The sequence below is a fragment of the Metopolophium dirhodum genome, chromosome 6 (genome assembly GCF_019925205.1).
Source record: "Metopolophium dirhodum isolate CAU chromosome 6, ASM1992520v1, whole genome shotgun sequence".
NCBI classification, from domain to species: Eukaryota; Metazoa; Arthropoda; class Insecta; order Hemiptera; family Aphididae; genus Metopolophium; species Metopolophium dirhodum.
The window spans coordinates 20,473,843-20,487,186 of record NC_083565.1 but is presented as its reverse complement, the minus strand read 5'-3'; the positions used below and the strand labels follow the sequence as shown (position 1 = coordinate 20,487,186).

At 27.1% G+C, this 13,344-nt stretch overlaps 1 protein-coding gene across 2 annotated transcripts in view; it reads right to left on the bottom strand.

Annotated features, from left to right (window-relative positions):
* The window catches only part of LOC132947275 (FMRFamide receptor-like), a 91,740-nt gene that overhangs the window by 40,751 nt on the left and 37,645 nt on the right, over window positions 1–13,344 (bottom strand). Inside the window, exon 1 of one of the 2 annotated variants that reach the window (XM_061017534.1) lies at window positions 5,740–6,086. The exons of the other annotated variant lie outside the window; for it this stretch is intronic. Within the exon in view, the coding sequence (XP_060873517.1) occupies window positions 5,740–5,769 (30 nt within the window). The 5' untranslated portion in view covers window positions 5,770–6,086. Of the gene's footprint in view, window positions 1–5,739; window positions 6,087–13,344 lie in introns of those variants that run through there. 2 annotated transcript variants of the gene reach the window in all.

The window sequence follows — 13,344 nt, the reverse complement described above, 5'->3', positions numbered from 1 at the left end:
CTTAGTTTTACAATTTCACACAGTAACTTCTAGAGTTACAAAAGTTTACACAAGGAAAACTCATTTTAAGCTTTTGTTAATGCATATTGCTACTATATGTAATCGAAAAGTTGTCTTTATTGACATAGTATGTAATGGTTTTTGTTGGTAATCTTAGCTTAGAATCTAATATTGATAAAACAGAATAAATGAAAATATTTTATGAAATTCAATAGGTAGCTATATACGGAACAAGAAACAATTTATAGTTTAATTTCGGTTCAGGATGAACAAATATTATCACTGCAGATCCATTACCTAAATATTGATACTTAATGTATTATATTATTATAATATAATACTATGTGCTAACGCGTCGACTGCGGCGCTGGCAGTCGCGGGTTCGACTCCCGGCCACTGGGCGGCATTTTTCTTCGGGCAAGTCACGGTGTCCGGAGAACAAGTGCCGCCATCCCCCCACCCCGGGGCACGGCAGAAACCTACGGGTGCCCCATTAGAAATTCTGCCAAACACAACACACACGTGTACCAACCTACCCAATATAAAACCTACCAAACCTACCCAATATAAAACCTACAGTACCCTCCCCACACCCAATGGCCTATGTTGCCGCGGGTTACTCAATAAAAAAAAAAAAAAAAAATACTATGTGCTTACATTAAACAAGGTCATCGATTTTATCAATAAGAAAAACGTTTTATAATACTGGACTTTAATTGGTGAATATTTCATGTACATCGCTATTGAAAAGAAAAAACCGCTTAATAGGTACTTTGCTCCGCTGTATACGACATAAATCGTAACAATTACAGTTATGCTACACGTTTTGTTTAACAATTTTATTGATAAATAGATTATGGTAATGTACCATGTCCACGACATTGTAACTAATTGTCTTATTATAATATTACTCTACAGACATTTTTAATGTGCAATGTGAAGACGATTAGATGTAAGATTTCGTTAAAATGGTTAGTTTTTTTTAATTTAATAATAATGTGACTCGAGACATATATAATTTATATTTTACTGTTATTATTCTATTTTTAATTATAAGATGTATTTAACAAGTTTTGTATTTAATACTATAATAATATTATAATACTATACCTACCCTATATTATAGGTGATAAATAGTAATAGATAATATTTTGTATTTTTGTGATCAACTTATTTTTATACCCAATATTAACGGCAATGGCTTGAAAGCGACAATATATTTTATGACTTTTTTGACGACATATAAACAACAAAAATAGTTAAATTTTATAATATTTTGTTATCAACTAACAAATTAACAAAAAAGTTGTTGACTGTTTGACTTCAGAAATATACTGTTTCAATGTGTGACTTATAATGTATTTGTTAAAAATGTAATTATTTATTTTTAATTACGTTTATTTTCTTATTTTTTTTTTTTTGTTCTTGCGAATAGTGAATCTGAAGTTTATTATCCCAACCAACCAATTCTATGGCTTGCATACCATAAGATTATATCTTTCTGATATTTTCTATTTTGCACGTCATGTAAAACTATACCGTGTAAATAAACTAAATCTATGAGAAAATACGAAACAGACCAAAGCCGATTTATTCAAAAGTATAATGACTTACGCACGACTTAGCATTGAAATGCATATAGGAAAAATTGATTGAAAAAATTTACATATTTTTCCAGTGGAAGGAACACGACTATTTTGGTTTTGGATATTGGAATGTTGTTGAAACAAGAATCAAGATAGCAGTATGACCATGACAAAAACGATTGGTTGGTGATATACTCGTTAATTTTGTTCAATACAATTTATTTTTACATCGTATCAATAAACTTTTTTATTGAATATTGTATGAAACATACTGTGACTTAAATAATCATTACATCTATTTGTCAACATTTTATATTAATCTAAAAACATTTTTAAATGACATGATTACAAAAAAAAAAAAAAAATGATTACGAAACTATATTACACTTTATTACCCTGTCAACTGTTAATCGTGAGATTGTTATATATTTACGATGTAGCATGTATGGTAAGACCAAATACAGATGAAAAATATCAATTAAAAAATATTCACATTGTTGTTGAACTATTAAATAGTTTTTCCGTTGTAAGTAATTTATGACGTGAATACATTTATGGGCTATTTAGAATTATTAGTGTACTTTACCATACAATTGTTTGTAATACTAATTAAAGTTTATTCTGTTCATAATTCATATCTACTCGGGTATTCTGTGACGATGTTTTTGGAAATGGTATTTACATATTGTGATTTTATAAACTTCCAAACTAGGTGTACGTTTATTTTTAGCCTCTGAGTATATTGTATGCATTATGCATACGATAATAGTTATATTTATTTTTATTCACGAGTATTTCTGTATCAAACAAAAATAATTATTGTTCAAAACCAAAAAAGTCTTAAGTCCTGTTATGAATTAATATAGGTAGATATTTAGGTATATTCATAAGCAAATAGGCATGCAATTTATAAAAAAAAAGATTTTCGTGAAGTTCGACAAAGCATCAAACGACAAATAACCGTATTTTAATGATATTGTTAAACGTTATTGAATTTCAATCAACATGTGTCAAATAATTCCACAGAAAATCAATTTGCAATAATATTTGTAGTTGTACTTTACGCATTAACCTGATTTGCCACTCTATGACAACTATTTTTATTCATAAGTTAAAAGGAGAATATTTTGACGGCATTTCAATAAACCAAACAAATATTTCAAAGGGAGTTCCAAGCTATTATTTAACAAAACATTGTTACAAAAGTAACATATAAATATAGGTTGACCGTAAAAACCAATTAATAAATACAATAACTAATGAGATATTTGTATAAAACTGTAAATAATAATGATAATGCTTCAATACGTGTTTTTAAAATTTGTATGTCATTCATTCAGTAATAATTGCAATACTTTGAAAATAAGCTATATTTGCATAAGTATTGATGTAACATACATTTTGATTACTAAAAACTAATAACACTGTGTAATTCGACTAAATTTCTCGATTGGAAATGTAAATCTGCATGAAATAACAATACGAATCCACTGCTTTCGGATTGTGGAACTAAAAAATTCAACTACACTTATTTTTCATTTATATAACATTCATATAACATTAGACGCTTACTATTTACAAACAAACACACGCATAATATGCATTTTATACACTTACATTTCCGTAGGTACTTGATTTAAGTACAGAAGCCACGAAACATGCCAAATAAAATTTGTATTACAAACATTTGAAATAAGTATTTATTTGATTTCACTAAAGTAGGAAATACCATAAAATCCAAATATTATAAAGCTTCGAATACTTTTTTTTTAATAATTTGATGTCGGACTGCAGCACTAACAAATCACGAGATTCGCTTAAAATTTTTTTAAGAATGTGATTTAATCGAATTGTTTTTTATTTTTAGTTTGACAAAGTATATTGTATATTATTTTAAAGTTGTTAAGGAAACTGTTTACTGGTTGAATAATACTAGAATATTTTTTAAACAAAGTCAGTAATAAATAAACCTAGTCTTTCAAAAAATTGACCTTATTTCGTGGTAGAATAATGAACGTTATAAAATATACGGATCAACTGTAGTATTTGAACAAGTAAATAGTCTACATTATATATTTATATGGATCAAAGTTTAAACTTGTAAAAGTTCAAAAATAATGATAGAGTAACTTATATAGTAGGTAGATATCTATCAGTACCTATCCAAATTTTTAAAAACGTTTTCCTTTGTTGTATACAGCCATTAATATAGGCGCCAAGAAAAAATAACGACTATCTACCTATTTCTTTGTATTTATTGGTTTTTCTCGATTTATTTTCTAAACAATAAATTCTTTTCGCGTATTTTTCAAAATGTTAATATTTATTTATTTTTGAAAATATTTGTATTGTGACCAATTATGTTGGACAATATATTACAAATTCAATTGAAATATGGTATTTGAAATATGGTGTACATCACATTAGTTCTCAGTGATAATTTGTTAATAAATTAAATCACATTTTTTTAGAAGGCAAAATCTAGAGAAAAAACTAGTTATTATTTTTGATTTTATTGATTTTAAGTTCATGAAACATTATTTCCTTGATTAATTATTATTAAAAACCATCATCAAGAAAAATAATAATCAATTTTTTAAAAATAATAAGGAAAAATAATAACAGTGTATTTATTTATACAAAAATAAACATTTTTATTTTAATCGTTTGTACTTAAGTAGTCCATACATATCGATTGCAAAACTTAACCAATGTCGCCTTATGCTTTTAATATCATATTTTTTTTTTTTTTTAATATCGCTTTGCTTCGATTGCTTAGTCGTATTTCGTTCACAAAATCCATTCAGTCATTATACGCACAGTATAATACAATCGTTGAAAAGGGTAGTTATATTTTTTCATTATTTGAGAGTTTGGGTCGATTATTTCATTAGGGTTCAGTCAGGTTGAAATGAGATTTTTACAATTTATAATTTACCAATTTTTACTACTAACGAGTAATTTGCTTTAGTAACGGAACCGAACTATCGAGTGAGCGAGTTACAAACATGAATAATCATTAACTTACTGAAATCCAATAATTGCTTAACCTAATCTAATCACCGCAAAGCGTCGATATGTTTTAAATGAAATAAAAGTGTTAAATATATTATAGAAACGCTGCATAGCATATTAGCGTACATATATTTCATTATCCTTATGCATATTATTCAATTAGTGATTAAAAATCAACGAATAAATGTCAGTTCAAGGTATCTTTTCTCTATGTCCAGTCAATTATTCCAAAACTATACAATAATTACCATAAATATTTTAGTACGAAACGAAACCAAATATTTTGGAAAAACCGAACACCTGGATACATTATCTTCAAACCTAACGAAGAGAAAAAATAGCTAAATTCAGACTCCATATTTGTCGTCATCTTCTCAAGTCCAAATTCAATCTCAGAACTTAACTACTAAGGTGTAAACAGCCCAGTTTGGTCATATGGTAGGTTGTATTTAGGGCCCTGCCAAACCATCCAATTCAAACGTTCCAAAATATCACTCCATAATCCGTGTTATTACCATTTACCGGGGACCATGGTATTTAACTAATATAAATTACACAAAGATCTAGAAATTAAGACAGTTATAATGACCTCGACAAACTTGATGAAAAACGTTTATATTGCAAATTAATCTCCAACACTAACTCTGTAATAAAAAAAAGCCCTCCCTTTCTATCACCGATAACCCTCTTTGCCGGTTAAAACGCAATCGGATTGTTAAATCGTGATTAACTAAATAAATTAAATATAAACAATTAAATGAGTTATTACTTACTACCAATGGATAACTTCCTATTTACGTCACTCACGACTTTTACAATTATATAACATAATAAGTAATTAATAACCATTATTACTTATTGTACAGAATGTTGTTTGAATAATAAAAAAGTATTACATATTTATAAAAACGGCTTGTTTTCAAATAATGATTGAAATTTAAACCTCCAGATACATAATATACCTAAAGCATGTATACATGATATTATGCATGGGAGTTTGATATTTTGAAGCACAATAGTTAAGTCTCAACGAATATGATATGAAATAATTATACTACAAACACATTTTTTATTTTCCTCGAAAACTGTAAGATAGTAAAATATATAGTTAACAATATACATAATATTATAACTGTACCTGAAAATTGTATACTCGTGATCTTGTCATCGTAAATTAATAATCCAGTAAACATTTTTTAATAAAATATGATATATTGGAGATAATATCGTTTAAAGTTCAACATATTTGTGTACCAGAAAATAATTCGATTGTAGTATATGTCCATATAATAATTGAACTATAAAGTCTAGAAAAAAAGACTTTTAATTATGTTATTTGTATATTTTTGAAATGAAATTTAAAATTGCTTTGTCCGACCGTTTTTGTAATACAACACAAAAAAAGTTTTGTCGAAAAGTGAGTGCACTAACTGAGTAGAGGTATATAGTAACAGGTGTGAAAACATACTAACATGGACGAGGTTAGTTACTGTTTTAAATTGTAATAGTTACTAGCAGAGAGTATGGACATAAATGAACAGTTCTAAACTCACCATAATGTATGTATTTTACGTGTGTATATATTATTATATAATATACAATGAGCACATAATAATACATGTTTTTAAGTTGTGAATTATTTTAAATAACTTAACAGCAACAAAAAAAATCAAAATAATAACAAATCAGACCACACGGTAAGTTTAAAATTCAGCGTGTTTTCTTTAAATTTACTTTTCGTACCTATTTTAATTATTTACGGTAAATTATTCTGCCGATTCGATAAAATATGGTTTTTTTTTTTCACTATTTATTTAGGATGTAATTCGTGTATAAATTTAAATCATGTATAAATATTTACCAAACAGATGGCTTAAACTGATTATAACTTTTATTCTTATATTTCTGTAAACTCATATCATATTCATTTCACATGAGTCACATAAAGTATTGCTTCATAAACGTAATTACGAGAAGTGTTCATTAAAACGCAATGAAATGTGTAATTTTTTTTTTTTTGTTATAAGCTAACGTTGCTTTTTTTGAATTCAAAACTAATTGTTAATGTTTAGTACATTGCTAGTATGATTTATTTCTAATAATACGTACAATTCTATTACCTAGTTAAAAACTCAATGTTGAATAACATTTATTAGTACCTCCAAGGTATTATTTGTTTGAAATAAAAGTCACTTTTGATGTATCATGAAAGGAAAATAAGTAATGTTTTGTGTTTTTTGGCGATAAAAACCTTTTGGACTTCACCGATGACAAATTGCTTAACCTTAGAATGTTCTTCTAAAACTTGTTCTTTTTTTGCTGTCTTATTTTTTGTAGATAGCACGAATGTTAGCAAGGATTTCAGAACTGTTTGAAAGAGGTAAGTTTGAAAAGGTTTCCTCAATTTTTTTTTCACATTGAAACGCATTTTATTTCCCGAAGAGTGAAGTTCAGTAAATTGGATGTGTGCGCTATGGCAATACTAAATAAAATATAATTTAAAAAGTTTATATTTAATTTACCGTCTTATTAAACACTTAAAAACGTAATTGTAGTAATAAAAAAAAGTATACCGTATTCAATAGTATAATAATAATAATTAATAAAACTTTATTGTGTATACACAATATACATTACGCATATACCATGTAATGGTTTATTACAATAAATGACGAGGAAATATCGTAAACATTAGTATTGGTCAACAAATCTAATGATTGATGATTTCAATTTTAAATCTATAATAACGTAGGTACATAAAAACTTTTTAAAAGTAAAAATTAAATTTACTCTTATAGTATTATAGTTATGATAAATAAATAAAAAAATATATGATCAAGACTTTAAGAACTTATTTATCTAGTAGAACTCTTAAGTGCCTAAGTGCGATTTTAAAACTTTATGTTGATAAAATATTATATAGCTTAGTTAAATATTGTGTTATTGAATTAAAGAGCTTAAACTATATAACATTTTTACATTTTATTTGCTTATAAAAGTTAAAGAAGATTATATGAGTTACTTAATTGAATACTTTAATGATTCACTTTCAGTACATATTTTTAATTTTTTTTTTTTTTTGGGGTTAAGGCTTTGACTACTAGAGCATTAGCCTGTGATACTGTAGGGGAGGGTGCTGTAGATTAGTTTACACGTGTGTGTTTGTTTTGGCAGAATTTTTAATTTGGGCACCCGTAGGTATCTTGCATGCCCGGGTGGGGGATGGCGGCACTTGTTCTCCGGACACCGTGACTTGCCCGAAGAAAAATGCAGCCCGCGACCGAGGTATCGAACTCGGGTCGGCATATTTTTAATTGTATTTTAGATTCTCAGCGATGAAAGTTATTTTACTAAACACTTTCTTGAGCAGTCGGCACTTTTAAATATTATATAGTATGGGTACCAATGTCTTACTATAACGTAGATATGCACTATACATTAAACACATGTTAACCAATTACTTAGATCTGTTTTAATTTTTCAATTATATTTGAGAAAATACTATAAATAGCACGAACCCTTAGAGCCTTAGATCATATACTATTATAGCATAATATGATCTAAGCAAGAAATCCCTCAATATGATCATAGTAAGTATCACAATTAACAAAACCTTGACGATACATTTTGTGTTGGTATTGATCTATTTTATAGCTTCATCCAAAATTGTGTGACGTAGACTATTTATAAATATATAATTATTCAGTTATATTATGATTTATTGTTGTTTTTAAATTTTATAAAAACTAACTTCAAAATTTAATTTGTTTTATATTTATCTGAATGGGACATAATTTAGGAATCGTTTATTATCAATTTCGTGTACTATTTATTATCGTTTAACTGTAATTGCAATTGTGTAATTATGTCACGTTAATGTGCGTTATCATCAAGCTAGAACCAAATTGCCCGCCTAATTATAATTTCCATAAAAGCGCTATGTAGTTCTGTACTAAAAAAATTTAATTATTTCACAAACAATTCTAAATCAATTATAATTTATAGTTTGTACTTCAAATTAAAAAAATAATATATTTTAGAATATAATTTAAATGTAATAAATTATTCAAATGGACTGATAATTGCATAAATACAACCTGACTTGAAATGAAACATTTTATACATTTCAAAAATTTGGTATAGGTATAATTGTCTAATTATTTATTTTTTTAAACCTAATGGTTTATCATATAATACGATTAAATAATTTATTGAATTAAGTTCTGAATACTGATAGTAACATATTACCTATGTACTTATTAATAAAAAAATGTATTATATTTTAATCTATAATATTTGGTAAAATCGTAAAAATAATAATATTACACATTATATTTTTAGTACATTTTGTGGATATATTTATTTTTTGGTCATTATATATCATTATTTAATTTATAGTAGCTACTTATTTAGATATTAAAAGTCGATAAATAGCATATCTACAAACACTTCAAACTATTGTTTAAACTGTTTAACGTGTTACAAAGCTATAAAATTACTATCTATATGCCTGCCATTATTTGTAATAAATGCCAAATGATCCGATAAGTAAAAGTAATAGTTATGCAAAATAGTTCAATAACTTGATATAAAGTTACCAATCGTAATGTTTACAGGTACTATGCACGTAGTATAGATAAGTAATGTGAATTAAATTCTACTTGAACGGCAACGACTCGAAAACATTTGGAAATAAAATTACTTGTTCACTGAAAAAGTTTAATAGAGTGATCGTTTTATAAATATTATGACACAAAACATTTGTGCTATGAACTATAATGGTTTGATAATAAAACTGATAGGTAGTAAATATCAATGGATTTAAAAAAAAACTGCATAAATACGTTATTTAAAATTAAAGATAACCGTACAAATAGGCACCTTTTATATTATATTTTTTGCTCCTAAGATAAATCTTAAAGCTAAGAAAGACATTTGTATAAAATATATTTTGAAACATAAAATGGCTAATGGCCGTGCAGTGAACATTTTGAAAACATTTACGATTTTCAATACGGTATATTAGGTCGTATGTATAACAAAAAAATTAATGGTTTTTAATTTCAAAAATATTTTAGTTTTCATTTTTTTTCTGAATAGATTAAATTGTTTATTAGTATTACGTGACCTTTTTAGGTTAGCATTTATTTTATTATACATGTGTGCATGGCGTATGTATGACAACTAACAAGATATATTAAATAATTTAAAATAACAGAATGATGCTTTAAATGTACAAAAATATCTACTTGACGCTGTTATGTTAAATAAATGTACGAGAATGTCAATAACAAGGACCCCATTGTCGCGAATAGAAGATGAAAAATTACATACTTTAAAATACCATAAGACAAATGTTCATAATTGAATGTCTATTTGTTTAAACATTTTGCGCTTTTATTGAAGACAAAGACGAATTCTCAACCATAATGCATGGCACGTGTTAGTATTAAAGTTGAAATATTTAAACATAATACAATATATTAGGTACGTCACGGAGCTTACGACTGTACATTTTTTGAGTAAAAAAAGAAATGTTTATTACTTCTTGATATAATAAAATATAAAGTTTATAACAATATTGTGATGTATAATAATTGATAATATGATACGACCAAGAATGTGACTGCTATAACACGCCAACGTGGAAGTATAATATTATGTTAATAATATAATTTTTGATAACCTACACGAATCCCTATCCAGCTATCTACCACTAATTCGATTTTATTTTTAAACGTTCAGTGAGTATTGAATGATAAATTTAATGAAATATTTTAGAATGTTAATAATAATAATAAATTATGAACGTGGGCAGAATACCTGATGCATAGATACAATACGTGTATATATATATTGTATACTGTACATAATATCTATAAAACAGTATAGTCTATTAAAGTGTGATATTTTTACTCCATTATTTGCTTACTTATTAAAAACAATAACTTATATGTACTCAGCGTAGAAGAAAGTAAATACATTGTAGTAAAACGTGTTGTGTTAAAAATGTACAACTTTCGCAGTTCGGCTCAGCGTGAAAAATCCATCAATAAAACAAAAAAAATATATCGAGTATCAGTTTGTATTTATATATTTTATTGTAATTCGTTGCAAGGCTTATAAACAATGAACACAAAATGTCAGACGGTGATACATTTATCACAATCCTGATAAATATATACTAAACAAAAACACACTACTGAGACTAAAGTATATAGAGGTATCTATCACACACCAATTATTGTTATTATAATCATTATAAAATTGTAAAGAATATTGTGCAACCGTACAGCAAGATTAACAGGAGAATTATTAACAAAATAACTATAAAAACTTTTTCATAACTTTAATGAAATGTTTTTTTAATTACTAACCATTATAAAATATGAAACAAAGTCTACATCCTTTGAACTTGTATTAGTCCATTTCATTAAAAATAATTTTATTATTTTTAGTTAGTCAATCAATTTTTAAACAAATCGATGAAGTGTAAAATAAATATAATACCTACAATAGGTATAGAAAGGTAAATAATAGTGAATTCCAATAACACTTCCATGGGTATTACTCAAGGTGACAGCTTGAAAACAAACACCATTAAAAATCAAAAGTTAACACAAATCTAACAAAGTAGTGTAATTTCTAACTTCTAGGTTTGTTTTAATGGAGACGTACAACTTTTAATTTATTTTACAAAAAAATCAAATACTTGCAGGATATTGCATTTCAAATTTTAGTTTCTTAATAGATTTAGAAATATAGTTAACCTAGTACACTAATGTCATTAGGTATTTAAACTATGTAATTTGGTATTTTATTAAGTTTATAAAAATATTGAAAAACCTAAGTTATTTATAATTATATAAGTAAAAAATCATTAAGCACTAAATATTTGAATTAAACAAATAGTCTAAAGCTTAATATAATGGTAACTCGTAATAAATTGTATTGCTTATTGATTGTAGTATATTGAATTTTTTTGTTATGACGTATGCATTGTGAAAAATGTTTAGGAAATTAATATCACATGTTGTGAAAAAATACTCTGTACTTATTTTTAATAACCCATTTTTACTATTTCAGACACGTCATTGGATACTATCCATTTCTGTGATGTATAGACGTAAACCACCTCAAGACTCAAAGTCGTTATGTCAATTATAAATCCAACATGATATAATACAAAAATCGACAACACTTAATTAATGATTGCTAAGGAACACATGCCAGATTGATCCACGGTTTGAATACTATATAGACGTTGATGAAAATATTTTGATGGCACTTTCAAAGAATAAAATACGAAAGTAGTGTAAATAATCAAAAATAGCACCAAGTTTTGAAACATCAATAAATCATTGTATGCGCTAAAGTAAACACAATTTACTAACAAAAATCAACAGCACTATATAGTGATACATTAATTTCTCATCAATTTTATATGATATAAATTATCGTCTTGTAAATTACTTTTCTACAAGTATCACATCAACTCTTTGCCAATATAAAATAATTATATAATTGTAACGCATTCAAATATTTAATTCATATTTGCGATACCTAGTGAAAATTGTGTAATATAGGTATTATAATATAATAATATTTTGAAAGAGAATGGAAGTTAATAATACTTAATATGGTACTCTCAAAAAAAATTCTGTACAAAACAGCCAACCGGTATATTTGGGGTAATATTTAAGTCGAAATTGTTATATCTTAATAATATTTTTTGTTACTTTGTAGGTGAAAATCACTCCTATATTAAAGTTTCGTTCATCGGTAAATAGGAAATACTTTGTGTATTCAGAATTGTTGCAAACAGACTGTAATTTTTTTTTTTTGCAACGCCTTACACCCTGGTAAATAGTAAATAATATGTCAATGTTTGACAATTACAATTAATTGTTTCCGTGTTACATAATTAAATGGGAAACTAATTCAAAAGTGAAAAACAAACAGCACATTTTACTACGGCACGGAACACGATCACGACAATCCTCAAGACAATCCTTTTCAGTTCGTTGTTACATCATTGGTGAATTATAACGGAAAAAATACCAACGAAAATATGCCTGTAGGTATAAAAAGAGGTCACCATTCGTTCGCCCCTCCCCCCCCCCCCCCATTCACAAGGTCCCTCTTCAAAATATACGTATCTGGTCCCTATATTATAATATTTGTGTATACTATTGTATGATTGAGTATAGATGATTTTTGAAGCATGCTCGACCCATTCGTAAGACGGTGGTATTAAGTCTGCCGGTTCGTCGGCTATTCAAATTCGGCGACCACGATCCATATCATCGTATATACATATTAATATACGCGAAATACTTAGTAAAACCCGGTCGGTCTTTCGGGGGTGCACCCGAGTTTTTTTTGAGGGGAGGGGGACTAAATAAAATTATTTTAAAATAGCAATAGTATTTATATTTTTAAATATGTGTACAGAAATCCGAAAGCACGTCTGTTAGATAGTTGTTAATTTTTTTATATCATATATTTTAAAGTCGGTGCCTAACAAAATTACCGAAATGTTAGCGGCCGATAATTTTTTTTTTAGTCAAGCCTGTTAGCCCCCACGACCCTTGGGTGCGCCCTCGTATTCGATTGTTGTCGATCCGACGACCAACTAAAGTTATATCATCATCGTCCACGCTACTATATAGTATCGATGTTACGTAAATTCCAGCGGAGCAACAAGAATAATTATAATCAATATCTCCGTCATCCGTTTCTC